This window comes from Cornus florida, unplaced genomic scaffold (assembly GCF_030987335.1).
Source record: "Cornus florida cultivar Cherokee Brave unplaced genomic scaffold, ASM3098733v1 CherokeeBrave_3.0.0_Hap2_Chr06, whole genome shotgun sequence".
In the NCBI taxonomy this organism is placed as follows: domain Eukaryota; kingdom Viridiplantae; phylum Streptophyta; class Magnoliopsida; order Cornales; family Cornaceae; genus Cornus; species Cornus florida.
In genome coordinates this window covers 69594001-69613379 of record NW_026775576.1, presented here as the reverse complement: position 1 = coordinate 69613379, position 19379 = coordinate 69594001, and the positions used below count along the sequence as shown (strand labels likewise).

General features: G+C 34.5%; 1 protein-coding gene across 1 annotated transcript; it reads left to right on the top strand.

The window, feature by feature from the left end:
- Positions 1-593: 593 nt before the first annotated feature.
- LOC132311909 (kinesin-like protein KIN-UC) lies at positions 594-18855 on the top strand. Its single transcript, XM_059810062.1, has 21 exons — positions 594-1034; positions 2430-2530; positions 2706-2828; positions 3383-3568; positions 5693-5914; positions 6049-6211; positions 6481-6630; positions 7480-7568; positions 8438-8650; positions 8865-8999; positions 10887-11066; positions 11287-11466; positions 13355-13480; positions 13650-13778; positions 13858-13993; positions 14182-14274; positions 15286-15411; positions 16407-16532; positions 16841-16984; positions 17109-17237; positions 18388-18855. The coding sequence occupies exons 1-21, from the start codon at positions 857-859 to the stop codon at positions 18540-18542; spliced, it is 3084 nt and encodes a 1027-aa protein (XP_059666045.1). The 5' UTR covers positions 594-856; the 3' UTR covers positions 18543-18855.
- Positions 18856-19379: the final 524 nt, after the last annotated feature.

Genomic DNA, 19379 nt, shown 5'->3' with positions numbered 1-19379 from the left:
ACTTTTTGTTTGTTACTAGAGAGCTGAAAAGGTTGTCTGATCGATCGATAAAATGCTTGAATAGTATGGGTCACTGGCGCGAATTCGGACATCCAGCTCAGCAGAACCTTGCCGTGGCAGGATTGGAATGGAGCAATACAACAAGATTTAATTGGACATGGTGATGGTTCAAAATTTCTTAATAATGAGTGAACTAAAATTGGTTGTGAAATGCAATTAAAAATAAATAAATTTAAACAAATGCATACACACTTGCAAAATTGTCTCTTACTCGAACATTGAATTTTTTTTTTTTTAATAGGATTTTATTATTATTATTATTTTGGTAAAAATGAATGTAAAGGACTTAAATTATAGTGACGGTGTTACTGCTAGTTTTTAATTTACAGAACCACCCCATATTTAAGTTCCCTGCTAATTTTAAATTTACAGAACCACCCCATATTTAAAATTCAAAAGAAGCAGATCAATTTGCTGTACAAATCCAAAAAAGAGTTACGACAAACGAACAACCAAAAAGAGAAACGCGGGAACATAAACTGGCTCACTCGTAACTATCAGTCCTTGCAATGCTTCACATTTATTAATAACATTGGAAATGTTCGCCAATCGTGCCGCCCTCAACGACCTATTTCCTTTTTCTCTCTCTCTACATTTCTCTCTTTCTATATATATATCAACCATATATATATATATATATTCTGGTTTACTCTCTCTCTCTTTCTAGTTTCTCTCACTAGAAAATCAGCAAACAATGGTTTCTGGTTCTACAATGATCTCGTTATATATACAACCATATATACTCTGGTGACTCTCTTTCTCTTTCTAGTTTCTCTCACTGAAAAATCAGCAATCAATGGCGTCTGGTTCTACAGTGAGGTCGTCTCAGAGGTCTGAGAGACAACACATACCTCATGGACCTACCTCTGTTTCCAGAAATGTCGGTGGACAGCTATCTGTTCGCTCCAGAGTCCCTGCTTCCAGGCGCTCCGTAACCCCGAATTCACGAGCTCACACTAATCACGACGACCCAGGTCTCTCTATCTCTCTCTCTCTCACACACACACTTGATCGTAGACACTAATATTTTTTATTTTGGATAATTTTGAGCGAATGTTTTTTGTAAAATTAATTTATTACTTTTCAAAATTTGTTGATTTTTCTAATTTTAAATGTAACTAATGACATTTATAATAAAATCTCAACCAGAAAATTGGTGTGAACTGTTGCATTTTATCCAGACCGACTTAAATGCAACATTGAACCCTTTTTTCTTTTTGTCCTAACATACCGGTAGCATTTAATATCCGGAAACATTGGTAAATATTTATGTGCGTCATAATTGAACGAGCTCATTGTTCCTGTCCTTATATCCTCTCTGGTATGCTATATATATATATATATATATATATATTGCTTGTTCAATTTTCAGCGCAGCTATCATGCCTGTGTTATCAAGAGGTCAATAATTGCAGCTGTATTAGTTGAGCTTTGTAATTTCTATGAAATTTAAATTATTTGACGATACCATTTTCATCCATTAATGCTATGTTCCGTAGCATGAAATTGGTGCCTTAGAATTGGAGAAAAGTTAGTTCAAACTAATTTTTCTCCGATTTTTTGAACTAATTTTTCTCCAATTACAAGACACCAATTCCATTCTAGGGAACATAGCTTTAGGGACATTGCAAAAGTTTGGTTTCATCTTTTTAGAAATTTCCTATTGATACAAAAATACTTCTCAATGTTCACAAATGACATGGTGGAGAAATACTTTATTGCTCTTGTTGTATTAATTACATGGTATCACCAACAAATTAAATACTGACACGTAGTGATAGGATCCATGAAACTAAAGCACTTTTACGTATGTGACAAGATATAATTGGTTGATGGCACGGATGATGTAGTATCACCGGTGTAGGGAAGTCTTTCTCGACATGTTGGCCAATTGTTACACCAGTATAGGGTACCAATACTTGGACAGTTTTACAGCATAATCCCCTTTAACGACTTCAAATATTTTCAGAAGACAGTTATGCCTTTTGGTTTTGGGACACAGTCATTTCTTTTATCATTCTATAACTCTAGAACTCTTCGTGTAGCATCACAAAATCAGACTGAAAGTCAATTATGTTGTAGTAATTTCACAAGCACACACATTATATTAGCTGGGGAGTTCTTTCCACCTGTGTCCATGTCGGAATTAACACTTGTGTTTGAGCCTCGGATTATTGGGAACTCCAGTAATTTGATGAAATCTAAGAGTTTGAAATTTTAGTAAGTTAACGGTATTAATATGGCACTGTCCTCTGCTGCTTTATTGAATAATACCATTAGGGCACTGCCATGTTGCATAATGTAATTACATTGTAAAAGTTGATGAAAGAAAATATATGTAAAGGCTTTGAATTTGATATGTGCCACAGAAGCGGAAAGAGTTAGAGTTGCTGTCAGACTTAGACCAAGAAATGCTGAAGATCTTCTTTCAGATGCCGATTTTGCCGATTTTGTTGAACTACAACCAGAGGTGATTGTGATATACCAGTTAGATATTTTGAATCCCACTCTCATACTGATGATAAATTAAAGCATGTTTATTTCCGGTTGTGCAATTCAAATTCTCTTCTTGCGTTGTTCTTACTTTGTGCAAAGAGCAGCCACAGAACCTTTGAATTAATTTAGGTGTTTCTTTCCTTGTGTAGCTGAAAAGGTTGAACTTGAAAAAAAATAATTGGAGTTCCGAGTCTTATCGATTTGATGAAGTATTTACAGAGAGTGCTTCTCAAAGGCGCATTTATGAAGTGGTAGCGAAACCTGTAGTCGAGGTAAGTGATCAAGGGTTCCATTATTTTGGATTTAAGGAATAATGTTTTAATTATGTGTGTGTGTCATAAAATGTTTATTCACAAATATGCATATATTTGCACATGAGTGCTTTACTGACAAAACTTCAAGGGCCATTGCTTAGTACATTGGTAAAAGCTCAGGCTATGAAGTGTGAGAATGGAAGTCTAGTTTGAGGGAAGCCTTTTTGTGCAAGTAATGCCAAAGGTTTGGTCTTTCAATAGCCTGCCCTCCCAACACCCTTAATTAACCTTTTTTCTTTAACTTTGTAAGGTTATGGTCAACGTTAAAATTGTCATCTCTACGCAGACTAGCAATCCAGTCTTTTATTTTTGAATCATGGTGGGAAATTTTATAGTAAGTTCGGGAAAGCTGTATAGCCTGTATGTATGTATATGTATATTTTCCTAATTGATCTTTTCGAAGCAAACATTCTTCTCCATTCTTTTGTTATTACAGAGGGAAAAAGAAGTTCAATGAATAGTTTTGGGTGGTATGTTAATTATAGACTGTCAATCTTGATATGCTTTTGCAGAGTGTCTTAAGTGGATATAATGGGACAGTTATGGCTTACGGTCAAACAGGTACTGGCAAGACTTACACAGTTGGAAGACTAGGCAAAGACGATGCATCTGAGCGTGGTATCATGGTTAGAGCTTTAGAAGATATAATTGCCAACACGTCTCATGCATCTGATAGTGTGGAAGTATCCTATTTGCAGGTACTGAAATTATTTGATGATAAGGATTTGCTTTTAGATTTGTTTTAATTTTTATTGACTCTGAATTATTGTTGAAGTGCTTTATCTTCATCAGTTAGTGTAGGTCAAAGTTATATTTTGGTGTTTGAGTTGGTCATCCAAAACCATGGGGAAAAAATTCTTAATACAGCAAAAATGTTATACAATTTAGAGACTCGTGAAAAATGAGGAAATGTAAAATAGCATTTGTATAAATCCAAATGTTTATGAACCTAAAATGATTGTTCCCCCATGGAAGGCACCAGCACATCCACCCATATAGCAAGACTACCATGTGGAACCACTAAGGAGATCGCACCATGGCTATTGGAAAACAGCAGACCTTTTTTTGTGCCCAAACAATAATTTATAAACCGTCGTAGAAGAACTAAATATTGTGCTTTACAAAAGTTCCATTTTCTTAATTATGTGTGCAAAACTAACTTCCATTAGGTAGTGACCATGAAATGAAGCAACAAATCAAATTAATTATTTGAGTTCACTTCTTATAGAAAGACCCCATTGTTCTAATAGCTTATTTTGTTTATTTACTCTGTATTTTTGAGCTTTTTTCTTTTTCTTTTTTGATAAGGATATGTATACTAGATTAAAATAGACATCCTTTGTTTTGACATCTTGTAATATCCTCTTAAAAATTACTTTGAGGTGAAAAGTTCCCAAAATTTTCTCTTTACTTTAAAAGTGATGCCCTCTACCCCAAGGTAATCTCATATATCAGCCTTATGCTGCTTATATATTTTGGATTCAGATGAATTACCTTACTTTAAGCTAAGGGTTTTGATAATTTGAAGTTTATATTTATTGTTTCTTGATGAGTAAAGAGCAATATAAACAATAGCATCAGGAGAAGCGTAACCCGTGTACACATGAATAAAATAGGAGCCAATGACTTTGGCCCATTTGTAAAACTCAAATTACCCCCAAAAAAAAAAATTAAAAAAAATAAAATAAAATTTAAAAAGGAAGCAAAAAACTGAAAACACCTGAACTTTTGAAATTTTATAATTGGAAAGTGTAACAAATTTTTTGACAAACTATGGGCAAACAAACTCATACTAAAAAATGTGCATATTTTGCTCCCATCAGAAGCACCATGCAAGACTGAGAGACATAGCCTGCCAAGCTTGACTGACCTTGCCACTAGAGCAACCTGCCTAGCAATCTATGAGTCCCCACTTAGGCATGGTCAAGAGCACTTCAAACTAGGAGAGTACCACATGATCCATAACATGGAACCCCTATAAACATGGTCATAAATTCTTGGTATCCAACATGTAATGAGGCTCATATCCCACTTCACAACTATGAAAACACAAATTCATTTTCCACTAACACTCTATGCAACATCTGGAGGACCCTAGCAACTGCATTATGAGAGTGAGAACATGGCCCACCACTTCCTTCAGGAGATTCACCAGTCTTAGCAAGAAGCTTGCACATATTGTTAATTCATACCCTCTGGGGGACACGTTCAATAGAATGAAGGGGCAAAGAAGAAGAATGATGTGGGAGGGAGAGGAAGGATGAAGGCTATGCTTTTCTGATGCCATGTTCCATCTTTAAATCACTAGACATGTTTCTTCTGCTATATTCTAATTTATGTTCAGACTGATGCATTAAAAGAAAGAAGTGAACATGCTTATGGAGTTGTAGCTGTTAAAATTTAAATTAAAAAATAAAAAATAAAAAAAAAGAAAGAAAAGAAAAAGAAGAAGAATAAGAAGATAATAATAAGCAGCCAAATGACCAAATAGTTACACAATACTTTTCTTCAGTTTTAGAAGAATCAGTTCAAATGGTCGCTTGGTAATTTTCTTGGATCAAAAGCTTGTCTCTGTATACTTTTTGGCACTTTTTAATTTCTCATAGTGTCTTACTTTGATTGTTATAATTGTCAACCCATTTTCTAGCAAACTATTCTTTTTCTTTTTATTTATATTTCCACGAGTAACTCAATGCAAACTTTGTGGCTAACTTTTGACCAGATTGCTAATGTGATTTGAGACCTATTAATGTTATTTCTTGATGGGTGAAACTAAGTTTAAAGTCCGTTAATCAATCATTATTTTGTTATTTCTGTACCAGTTGTATATGGAATCTATACAAGATTTGCTTGCACCAGAAAAGATTAATATCCCAATAGTTGAGGACCCTAGGACTGGGGAAGTGTCATTGCCTGGTGCCACAGTAGTTAAAATTCGAAATCTTGATCACTTTCTACAACTACTGCAAACTGGTGAGACAAACCGCCATGCGGCAAATACAAAGCTGAATACAGAATCTTCTCGTAGTCATGCAATACTTATGGTGGGTTGCATGTTAATCTGGTTTCTTGATTTATGTTAAATCTTTTAAGTTTATATAGAGTACATTCATCATATTTTCTGATTTTTCACGAAAATTCATTACTTTCTTTATCCATTTCCCCCCCTTTTCTCTAGGTTTCTGTTAGGAGATCTGTCCATGAGAAAGACGAAAATGATATATCTTACCAAGAAAAAGACATCAGAAGTGATTTTCCAGGTGGTCATGGCATACCTACTGTTCGAAAAAGCAAGCTACTGATAGTGGATCTTGCGGGATCTGAGAGACTAGATAAATCTGGTTTGTTGTTTATATTAAACTTTGAGCCTGCAGATCTGCCATTGTTTTGTTTTGTCTATTTCTTTCTTTTCTTGGATCTACCCCTTCGTAGAGGACAATTGCATCTTAAAATTTTAAAATTGCAATGATTTATAACTGATCTAGTTTTTGTAAGTGGGTAACGTGGCAATGTTCATTGTCAAGTGTCTAATTTTCTGGAAGACATAGCAGTGAATAATTTACAATTTATTATCTAACAAAAATTTATATCTTATTTATGTATGTTGCAGGCAGTGAAGGTCATTTGGTCGAAGAAGCAAAATTTATCAATCTTTCTCTTACTTCCCTTGGAAAATGTATAAATGCATTGGCCGAAAACAGTCCTCACATACCTACTAGAGATTCTAAACTAACGAGACTGCTCCGTGATTCATTTGGAGGTTATCCTCAATATTCTCTCTTTCATCTGCTTTGCTTGAATGGTTTATCTAATAAAGTACATTACCTTTGTAGGATAGCAGGCATTACATTTTAAGTTGTTAGATATGGTGATTATACCAACAACATGTGTGTTAAGCTTCGGCATTTCTGGAGCATGGTATTAGTTCCATTCCTACTGATCAAAATTTACAATTTTTTTAGAGTGTAATTGTACTGAAAAATGTCTGGTTTGTCTGTAACATAATTGTTTGTCATAAATTGAGACTTATTTGGCTTATGAATCAAAGATTATAGATTAAGTGTAATAGCTGAAAGTTTGAAGTTGCAGTTATTTACCATGTGTTGTCTAAAAGTACAAATTGGAACATTCAAAATTTTTAAGAAGTTTCTTCTGTTAGAACTTTGGAGGGGCTGAAATTAAATATAAAAGGATGAGTATATTGGTTTTCAGTATATAATCTATAAACCAAGAAATATCCATCCCTAGGATTTCAGTCAATAAAACCATAGAATGGGAAGAACAACTTTGTTAGTTTTTTTTGGATAAGAAACATCTTTGTTGGTAACCAAATGAAATTGAAAAGAGGCCGGCTGCACTGAACCTTACAGTCCTACAAAGTTTTTTTTTTTTCACACAGTTATACAAAGTTCAGAATTTCTGTTTTGAATCCCTCTCAACCTTTCTCTTTTTGTTTTTTGTTTTCATGAAACAATGTTGAAATGTCCTTTTCTTTTATTTGTTTGATTACTAGAGATTTCTTCTTGAAGTTCGTTTATTCTACAATGAAACTGTCCACATCCTGTTTCCGTTGGTCTATAAAATCCATTTTTTTATTTTAATTAAACAGGCTCAGCGAGGACCTCGCTTATAATAACAGTTGGGCCATCTTCTAGACATCATGGAGAAACCACAAGCACCATAATGTTTGGACAACGGGTGAGTTGGAGGAGTTCATTATTCAAATATTGGCTCTCGGTTCCCATTTGTTTGACATACTCATGGTTTTGAGCTTTCAATTTGTGTGATACTTATTACTTAATATTTGACATTCTTATCTGTTTGAGATCAAAGCTTGACACTGATAGTTTCTATCTGTTTGGCTTCTCAATCTAATTCACTATATCGTCTGCTTATATTCTTAATGTCTAGTGTCACTGAATACAGGAATAGAGTGCTTCTCTTTGTCGTTTAGTTCTCCTTGTAGAGGAAACTATGCATGCATTGATTGAAGTAGATTAATTATGTATCACCATTTCTGTGAATTTGAGAGAGTAGTCTTTACTGGGTTTATCTTATATGAAGTTTTGCAGTCAGAAAAACCTACCCAAGGATTGCAAATCATGCATGGAAATAGATTCGTCAATAAAATAACTTGGATTTGAATGGTAGTTTGTCCAACATAAATAGCCTTGATCTGCAGCACTTTAGAACTTGTGGAGCTTGTGACCTGTAAACGCAAGTAGGGAAGCTATTTTATAAATGAGAGTAAGCCTATCCAAGTCATTTTGTGGTTCTTTGCATTCACATTTTGACGAATTATAGCTCTGTGTTTTTCCCTTTTCTAAATACATTGTGGGTTATATTTAGTAATCGATTCCCATGTCAACCTTTGTTTTGGCTAGTATGTATATGAATTCTAGTGATAGTGGTTAGGCTGGTTTTGGACTTCAAATTACATGACATGGATGATTAAATTATAAAGATGTTAACATGTCAGTTTTAGAACTTCATTTTTTCCTGGACGTAATATTGCATAAAATAAGTTGTATTGATCAAGGAAGCTTAATATTTTGTTGCTCTTGCAGGCCATGAAAGTTGTGAACATGATGAAGCTTAAGGAAGAATTTGATTACGAAAGTTTATGCCGGAAGCTTGAAAACCAGGTGGACCATCTCACTACAGAGATTGATAGACAACAAAAGCTGAGGGAAAATGACAAAAGTGAAATGGAAAGAAGGCTTAGAGAATGTCAAAATTCCTTAGTTGAAGCAGAAAAGAATTTCACTGCAAGGTCTGAGGTAGTTGTCTCTCCTGCTGGAATTTGTTTTGCAATTTTAAGTGATAATATAGTGATACTGCATAAGTCCACTTTTCTTCATCATCCAGCTTATCCATTCTATCTGTAGTTTTTGGTATTCCTCATTTTTGTTGCTGTAGCCATACATTCAGTTCACCCATGTATTTTATTTACGGTATGTTTATTTTCTTTGGACATCCTTCACTTGATTGCAGTTTTGGGAGAAGGAGAATACTCGTTTGGAAACTGAGATGAAAGATATATTGAACGAATTGGATCGTCAGAAAGATCATAATGATTTAATGAATGATGAGGTTGCACACCTAAAAATGAGTTTAAAACACAGTAAGGTATTTGAGACAGAGCTTTTGTCTGCCTATTACCTTTTAATATATAAATATTTTGCTTGTTTATCTGTCTTCTTATTCTCTTCTAATTTAACTGATACTACATAGTGTTTAACTTTTCTCATGACCTCTCTTAACTTGTAAAGATCAAGGCCTGGTGGTTTTCTGTTGGGATGTCTTTTTGCTCGTTATATTGCACCTTCCCATTATCTTAGTGCCCCCAGAAGTTAACTTGGTTTTGGCATATGATTTTGAACCTGTATTGTATCAGCAGAGAGGCATCAAGGACTTCACTCCAACTATAGTAACCGAATCAGTGGTCTGACAGTCTCATATGAATTTTATGCAGAAAAAGTGTTGTGGATTGAAGATCACAGTAAAAGAATATCTACGCGTATACAATTTGCTGCTAAGGATTCAATATTTAAATTAGATCTTGAGATTGAATGTTCACAGCCTTGTTTTGCAAAAGAGAAAATAAAAAGGGAGACAATGAGAATTTCTTCCTAATATGATAAATAAGACAAGACCAATATTGTTTAGTGCACACTGCACAGAATCTGTACCAAGTTGCTTGTGCCACTTAAGGGGAGGAAACAAATTTCCTTCAACTCTGTTTTAAATCATTAAAGCAGAAATATATTTAAGAACATCTGATCGTTCCTTATTTCCTCTCTTTCAGGTTTATCTTTAAAAGATGAGGCTTATACATGGCCATAACTTTCAAAAATGATAACAATTTCCAATAAGGAACAGAAGTCCCTTTTATTAAACATTATTTCCCCTAGTAAATATTTATGTGCATCTGATCGTTTGTTAAAAATATTTAGTCCTTCAACTTAAATTACAATTCCAAATATACTCTTGAAACTACAAGAAAACTAAGTTCATCTATAATTTATACCTCAAAATCTTGTGAGTTTTATGGAACTTTACTTTTTATGATTTCTTTCTGCACATTGAAAGACAACCTCCAAAAATCCTTGACATTCCAATTTGTCAAAGGAATTTGCAATCAGTAGGCGGATAGCAAATTGCTGCCTTCACATACTGTAATACATCGAGGGCATTATACTTTAAATGGCTGAGCCAAGAACACTGTGTATGTGCTTGTGGAAATTATGGATGGAAAATATCTATGAATTAGTGAATTTTAAGGAATAGTTAGCATATGTGTGTCAACCCACTGTAAGGTATTCTGTTATATATTGAGGATCAAATATTCTCAATAACTGTGACTATCATATGCTGGATGTACTTCTGGTAATTATAGATGGAAACTATCTGAATATTAGTGAACTCTAAGAAAAAATTCACTTTTGTAATTATATATAATAATTGAAGTAAAACCTCAATATCTGATATTATCATTAAAGAACTAACAAAAACTCCCTTTTTCTTGTTATGTTTTATTATCATAATATAGGTGTGAGTGATCTTCTGATAAACTGTGAAATGGTCCTAGCTCGAGTCTGCTGGTACTTGACAAACAGAAAAAAGAAAAAAGAGAGAGAGGAGACTCTGCTAGTCAAGTGTTTAAAATCCTTTCTGAGAGAGTACACTCTGGTAGTCAAGTGTTTAAAATCCTTTCTGAGAGAGTAGACTCTGGTAGTCAAGTGTTTAAAATGCTTTCTTATAAACTTACTCTCCCTTACTTTATGGATCAATTTCAACAATAAAAGTTAATTAATATTCATTTGCATCTATAGTCATTAATACCTTATCTATCTACAAATTTCCGTACCGTCTGCATTTTCTTGACTTTTTGTTTTTGTTCACTGATTCTAAGATTTTGCTCTTCAACTTTAGAAGACCTTCTTCTTTGCTTACTATGGATTTTTTGGTCTGCATGGGCACAAATACTGATGTTGTTGTTTTGACTGTTAGTAGCAACACCAGCTTGAAAGTTCTGCATATCAGAAAGTACTTGCAGATACCACTCAAATGTATGAAAAGAAAATAGCAGAGTTGATGAAGCAATTAGAAGATCATCATACTCGCTCTGAAAGTGCTGAAAACCAAGTGGATACGATGAAGAAATTATTGAATGATCATAAAAAATCAATGCAGGTTAGCATTTATATGTTAATTCTTTAAAAGAGATGAAATATTTCCTCTACATTTTGTTATATCTCCATTTCAATCATCAATTCTCCTAATTCATCAAAGGTGGGGTTTTCGATTTTGTAAAAGCTTTATGCCACCCCCCCCCCCTCAGAAATTAATTTTGTTGGCCCTATCTTGATAATTAAAATATACAATTTGATGCTGTCTTTTTTTTCCTTAGTAGCAATATCAGATGGAAAATTCTACGTATCAGAATGCTCTTGCAGACACCACTCAGATGTATGAGAAGAAAATAGCAGAGTTAGTTCAGCAACAAGAGGATCAGCATGTCCATTTTAAAGATGTTGAAGAACAACTTGATACCATAAAGAAGCTCCTAAATGATCATCAAAACTCAAACCAGGTTAATTTTATGTCATCATCATCATCCTTGTTTTAATCCCATATGAATGGGGTAAACCACATGAATTCTCTCTCCAACATTTTCCATTACATGCCAAATCACCTACTATATTTAACTTTTTAAGATAAAAGGATTATTCTATGTTTCCATTTAGGTTGCCTCCATGCTCTATCTTTCTTTATTTTTTATTTTTTATTTCCCCCCCCCCCCCCCCCCCCCCCCTGCTCCAAGGAATTGTTTGTTCCTAGCAGGAATCGATCTTGAGACCTGATGCTTCATAAGGCACCAGGGCCCAAGTCTTTTCTAACTAGGCCAACCCCTTAGGGTTCTTTCTTATTTTTGCTTCCACTATAATAATAGTCTATAGTATTAATAAAAGCCTATTGTTATGGTCAGGCACTTGCCCTTTGACCCAAAAGCTTAAATTGTTAGGTAGTGCTGCATATCCACCTATATAAGCCCATGACCTTCCCCTTCCGGATCTACTATGGGACAAAAACCTCTAGGATTTTTCCCCGCCCGAACTCGCAATGCCCTCGTTGCGGTCGGATCACCTTGCCTACTAGGTAGAGACTCAGACAACTCTCGGGTGGGGTCTTGGCGTGACACCGGATCAAGGACTGGGTCAGCTCTTATACCAGTTGTTACAAGCAGGGCCTTTGCCCTCTAGTCCAAAAGCTTAAGTTATTGGGTAGTGTTGCATACCCACCCATATAAGCCCATGACTTTCCCTATCCGAATCCGACGTGGGACAAGAATCTCTAACAGTTATCCTGTATGGTATTTCTTCTTTTAATCCCTAAATGCCCATTTCGTATTTCATAGCTGAAAATATAAATTCACACAATTCTAGTTCTGCCTAATTATCAACCATTCCCACTAGATACCATATTTTTATCTAGTGGGAGAGTAACTAATCTAATTGAAGAAATAAGGAGCACTTAAGGTACAGAGAACACACATAGAGCATGCATCCGTCTAGTAATAATAAACTCATCAGATCCTTATCAAATGCCTCAGTATAAGGAGCACTTGAGGTACAGAGCACACGCATAGAGCATGCATCTGTCTAGTAATAATAAACTCAGCGGATCCTTATAAAATGCCTCTTTACTGAATGCATGAAGTATGTCACAGTCATATTTATGAATATGTTAAGTTATGAGGAAGAGCTTGAACAGTATTTATGTTCTGTTGTCCCTTTCCAGCAACTTCCAGTTGCATGGCACATATGATAGCCATCATCAATGTAAGTGGTCACCAGACACGTCATGAGAAGGAGGCCCTGGCAATGCAGTTGGGAAGGCAAAACATTGTCAGATCAAAATAGTTGTTACAGTCGGACCTATTAAACTGTCATCTTTGTCAAGGTTTTTGGAGGGAGAACATACTTTTCTGCATTCTATTTGCTCTTCACCTTTTGACAGTTCTTTGCCATATAAAAGGGCTACCCAATGCACAAGGCTCCCGGCACTGTAGGGTCTTGGGAGGGTCAGATGTATGCAGCCTTAACTCCACATATGGAGAGGTTGTTTCCCATTTCAAACCTGTCTCCATGTCACAATGGAACAGCCTTACCATTGTGCCAGGGCCCAACCTCAGTTCCTTGCCATATGATACATGCTAATACTTCACAAGGACACTCAAATATGGCAGACTCAAGCTCCAACTGTGTCAGTACTTCATAGACATTGATATATAAATGTGTGTGTGTGTCTCATCTTCTCAAATATGTGTGTGTTTCACCTTCTCTACCTTATCTTTGTTAACATTGAAATTCATGACATTGTCCCTGCTGCATCTTTAATGATTTTTCATATTCTAAATTCATTTTTTAATTACCATAATTAAATTTTTTATTCTTCTCTTTTCTTTCCTGAATTTTTAGATTCAAGGCCAAAAAGAGATTGATGAGCTTAAGTTGAAACTACAAGAAATGCATAAGCTGTGCGAAATGACTGAGAATGAACATCTATCTTTGAAATCAGAATATAAGGGTCTGTTATCAGAGAAGGTATCATATGAAATTTGATAGGTGTGCTTGAAAATTTTCCATTTTAGAAATTGAATTTTGGGTACAAATAGTATTCCCATTTAGCCCCTCCCCTCTATAGCTTGAGTTTTCTGCTAAAGTTGAAAAATGTTGTAATTTAGTGATGCTATTTTTTTTCTCTCCCTAAAAGGCAAAATTGAATGAGGAACTTCTTTCTGTGAGGCAAACCCTTCTAGTTGAGGAGAAACAGAGGAAATCAATTGAAAATGAGCTCCTTAAATTGAAGAAGCTTGAGCCTGAAAGTGATGATCACTTTGAGGTATGTGGTTCCACGTTTTCCTTTATTCACCTTAAATGTCACCATGTTCTATGAATTTATACCTTGTGATTTTCCTCAGGACAAGAAATCATATATGAAAGAAAATATAGATAAAGGTTCAGCATCTGGAACCCCAGTGGGTTTACATCAATCAAACCACTCAAGGGAGAAAAATTATGTTCAGAAGGCCACTATTGCAAAATTATGTGAAGAAGGCAAGAATTTATTTTTACATTATATTTATGGTATGCAATAGTTAGGCGTTATGGAGTAAGATGTAAGTGTTAGTGGGTGAAAAGGCAATATTAAAGTTGCTATAAAAGAGTGACCCAAGTATCTGGTATAAAATCAATTAAATGTCTTCTTAATATAACTCACATGATCTTTTGCTTCATGCATCCAGTTGGGCTTCAAAAGATATTAGCACTATTAGCATCTGAGGATTTAGATGTCCAAACCCAAGCTGTGAAGGTGGTAGCCAATCTTGCTGCTGAAGGTACAGAAAGATGACTGCTTTTGAGTTTTATTTGAATGTGCAACACTTGCATGCTCATGGCACTTCTCTATGTGTGTATGGGTTGTTCCCAACTTTGCAGTTTTGCACAACTTTTGACCATAAATTCTTTTGCTTCGCCTTTTCAAAAAATTCTTTTGCTTTTTTTTTTATTTAAAAAAAGCATATACTCTTGTTTTTCCTACTTCATAATTACTTACAAAATTGGCTGTTATTTTTCCCAATTTTTTCATAAGTTCATTTTATGATTTTGGAGAATGCCTATCTACATACATAAAAATGCTACAGAACAAATGGCTTCAGAAATCAATATGTAATAATTGGTCTCTCTTCCATTTCTGCAGTAAACAAGGAGAAAACCTTATGGCCACTAAGTTAATAGAGCAATTTCATTATATATAACATCTGTTGCCAAATTTTATTATCTAACAATACAGTTGAGTTTTATGAAAGGTTTTGTGTGTTGGGTATCATGGGGTCTTTCTGGTCTTAGTATCATAGGGTCTAGTTCTTAGTTTTTTTTTTTTTTTTTTCAGGCACCGGGGGGGGGGGGGGGGGGGGGGGGGGGTAAGCACCGATGAAAGCGAAAAATTAAATTTACCAAAGATTTTACAAGAGGTCACCAGACATGGTCAATGATGGTTTAGAATTTGGTCAGTGAGCACTTCTACTTTGGTGAAATTGAAATTTATTTTAAAATCTTGATCAAATACTATAACATTTTTATCTAAAAGAAACAAAAATCAGGGAAATTCTGAAACGTTAAAATTAATTAAATATTTTCAATTGAAAATAAAATTTTGAACAATATAATTCCACAAGTTTTGCAAATTTATCTTTCATAATTTAAAAATAAACCAAACTCTATTTTAACTCTTTTATTGCCTTTATTGTTATTGTTGTTGTGATAAACTGGTAATGAGTTCTTATTATTGACTCATAAAAGGTTATGATGATGCATATTTATGCAAGTTTTTTCTTTTTCCCTCTCAGAGATTAATCAAGAAAAGATTGTGGAAGAAGGGGGTCTAGATGCGCTGCTCATGCTATTACAATCATCCCAGAGTACAACTGTGCTTAGGGTGGCCTCCGGAGCTATTGCCAATTTGGCAATGAATGGTATTCCTAAATTTTCACCTTCTCTTAGATTTATAATGCGACTACTCAAAGAATTGTTGTACAAGGCTCTCACTTTTAGCGGCTCTCACTTTTAGCACTTGTTGTTGGTTACAAATGACATCACTGGCCTATTTATAGGCATCATACTTACTATCCAGAACTTTGCTCATTAATATCTACACCTCTACAAATTTCCCTACTCATCTAGAATATTTTCTACACTTTACAAATCTCTACAACTACCCCAACATTCTAGAATCTTTAAATTCTCTATAGTACTCCACAATGTCCAAACTAATCTAGAAGACTCTAAAACAACTCTTCGCGTATGCCATGTAGAGTCCTGCTCAGCGCCTACGTGGCGCAACCTCCTTGCAAAATAGGTGTGGCATGACATAATGCTTATTGGCAAGCAGCATGATAACATCTTTCTTTTGCACAACTGATGATATTGTAAAGAAAACTGATGTCATGTTATGCAATGTATTTCATAAACATATACTCTTGTTGATACTTTCTTAGTTGTTGCAATGTATCTCCAAAACATAAAAATTGCTTATCCCAAGTTGAAAGAATAAAAATGATTAGTCGCTTTAAGTTCGTTTCTTTTGATTATTAGTCCTTTTTATTGGACTTAATACAAAATTTTCACTTTCCAATTCAGTACTTTATAACTGCTCCTTTATCATCAGAGTGCAGTGAGTACTGCATATGAGGTTCTCAGATTTTTTTACAATTGAATGTCACATTCTCTCCTGATATGGGCATAACTGCGCTTTTATTGCACCACAACATGATAAGCTTGGATAGATATGTTTTTAAACCACATACCAGATAAGATTGTATGAGCCTCATTGCTGCAACTTTAACAGAACTGAAAATGCCTTGTATCACATGAAAGGTGTAATTTTAATGAGATGAAATCTAGAACTTTTCTTTTACATCTCTCATCTTGAAACTTCATTTGAAGTTCTTATCATTTTCTATCTTATTAGAGATGAATCAAGGCCTAATAATGTGTAAAGGAGGTGCGAGACTATTAGCAAGTACAGCATCCAAAACAGATGATCCCCAAACTTTACGAATGGTAGCTGGGGCAATTGCAAATTTGTGCGGAAATGGTAAGTTGGAGGTGATTATGTTGTCTTTTGCTACCTGGATAATATATATTAGGATCCTTTAGATGTCTAATCTCCATTTATGTCATAGTTTAAATCAAATACAAAACAAATTTGTCATTATTTCTTATATTATGACCATTATCCAGACACTCCTTTTTCCAATATCTATATTCCAAATAAGGGAAGCCAGAAGTTGCTGGAGTGTTTCATAAACATTAGAAAGGTTAAATCATATTGTTGGAGTATATTGATGCCTATTACTTTTCTTTTCTTTTCTTTTTCTCTTTTTTTCCTTTTGTTGGTAACAGAAAGGTTACATGTGATGCTTAGAGAAGATGGAGGCATCAAGGCACTCTTGGAAATGGTTAGATTTGGTAATAGTGATGTCATCGCGCAAGTTGCTAGGGGGATAGCTAACTTTGCAAAATGTGAATCGCGAGGAACTATTCAAGGTTTGTGTGCATGCACTTACACATGGTGTGTTAATCAATAGATCTCTCCACTCCTAGTGGTCGAGCACAAGGTTACATATCATTTATCTTTTCTGAACATTGATGTGACTATGTACCACTGCAGGACATCGGAGAGGCCGTTCACTTTTAATGGAGGATGGCATTCTTACATGGTTGATAGCAAACCCTAGTACTGCTTCAGCCTCAACTCGACGCCATATTGAGCTTGCTCTTTGTCATTTAGCACAAAACCGTAAGCCAGTTCCTGGAGCTCTTACATATTAGTTTTCACTTTTAAGGATGATGAATTATTGACATGAAGTAATAGGATTTTGGTTTTTATTTGGAAGATTTGGTACCGAATCTTAGAGACAATTTTACAGGAGTAATGATTTGGATAACTTCAATAATAAATTACTTAAGGAAAATAATGTTAGTCAAAAATAGAGACCGTGGTAAGCTTTTACTTGCTGGAATAATGGAGTCATTCTTACTATTAATGAAGAAGTTTGTTGAGCATTACCCACTAAAAAAGGGGAAGAAGTTTGTTGAGCATTACCCACTAAAAAAGGGGAAAATATTAATTATTGACTTAAATGATAAATTGGGCCACACATGCTCAATGGAAGTGCGTTTGGTTCATCATTTATAGATTAAGTGCTTATCAACTTATTCTTAAATTCATCATCTCAGTTCATTTTCAGGACCATTGGTCTTTCTTGATAGAAAAATGAACGAATTCATTGTGTTCCAGTGAATTGTTTGTTAATGATAGATGGAACTTGTAATGATATCAGTGTCTTTGTCCATCTCTAGAACAGGTTGATGAGTTATATGGATATTTAAAATTCCTACACAAAGATGTCAGTGTGGTGCTCTATAGATTACAAGGCTAAAATAGGATCTCTTAACATTATGAAACTAACTTCCCCTTCCTGGTTTGTTCTGGATTGCATGGTCATGTTAAATAAAAAAAAAACATATGCACAAGACATGTCGGATTCTTGCATTTTGCATATTTTTGCATCATGCATACTTGGTTTGATGTTATTTGTGCTACATATTAACGAACATATCCTAGAGTAGAATTGCAGGTCCTAATCCTTAGTTTTTCCGCATCTGTAAATGTTACATTTTCAAGCTCATATGTGTTCTTTCCTATATGCATTGGTGATTCATCAATTTAGAAGAATCTCACAAATTTATGAAGTAATGATTAGAAATGGATCTTACTAGTAAGATATTTAATTTGGTAATAATGTCATTGTCACTTCTTACTTTTTTGGATTTACCATCTATTCAATGTTTTGGCACGTCTACACTTCTGAATTGAACTAAACAAAGAACTACAATAGTTGAGGGTTTACATGAACTCATTTTATACTGCTTAATGGCTGTTGCAGAGGACAATGCCAAGGATTTCGTATCCAGTGGAGGGGTGAAGGAACTTGAACGAATATCAGTTGAGTCAACTAGAGAAGATATCCGTAACTTGGCGAAGAAAACATTGAAATTGAGTCCATTATTTCAAGCTGAGATGCATGCAGAAGGAAACTAAAATGTATAGAACTGCTACCATCCATTCTTTTTTTCTCAGAAATTTTCTCGGTATAGCACTATGCAATGTACAGAAAATCAAAAACTCGGAGTAAAACCACAAAGGAATCCCTAAACAGCTCACCTTTATATGGGAAAGGGAAGAACAACAAAAGGCCATATGAGTTGTGCTTGTGTACCCATTAGTAACTACAAATATATATATATACTTGAGAAATTTATTTATTTGTATTCTCAGTTTCTGTTATCTTTTCTACCTGAAATGTAAGAACTAAGAACCTTGTGAGATCAATGCAGTCAATTTGTTTTGAGGATTTTCTGAGCTGATTGTATCTTTTATACTCACCATCTTCACCACTCTTTTTTAGATTTTCTCAAGACCTCGGCCTATTTATCTCAGTACTAATTCATATTTGGAATCTAACACGCCATTCTCTCCTCACTAAATTTCTCTCTCCATATCTCTTTTAATACATATTACTTCTCTCCTCTCTACTTCCCAAGAGATCGTCAGGTTCTCTCTAAACTGCATTCTCCATTTCTTTATTTTCATGCATATTATATAAGTATATGTGTGTGTGTGTGTGTTTGACGAGTGGAGTAATCTTATTATTATCAGATTTGCAATTTTGTATCGATTCTTGTATGAAAAGTGATATTTTTATTTAAATAATTAAAAATTATACCAAAGTTTTTAGCTTGCTATTGGGTGAATATGGATCTATTTGTTTTGAAAGAAAGGGGTTGCCAGGATTTCTTTTTATTTTTATTTTTTTTAAAAATAAATTCCTTTCGAGTCTACTAAGATTGATTAGTTTCTTAGTCTTTTAGCATGAAG

What these genes read in the sequence shown, in the direction of transcription:
- LOC132311909 (XM_059810062.1), top strand. Translation starts at nt 857, where the DNA reads ATGGCGTCTGGTTCTACAGTGAGGTCGTCTCAGAGGTCTGAGAGACAA. An exon ending in GTAGTCATGCAATACTTATG is followed by an intron (nt 5,915 to 6,048) that starts GTGGGTTGCATG and finishes CCTTTTCTCTAG; the next exon opens with GTTTCTGTTAGGAGATCTGT. An exon ending in CCATAATGTTTGGACAACGG is followed by an intron (nt 7,569 to 8,437) that starts GTGAGTTGGAGG and finishes TTGCTCTTGCAG; the next exon opens with GCCATGAAAGTTGTGAACAT.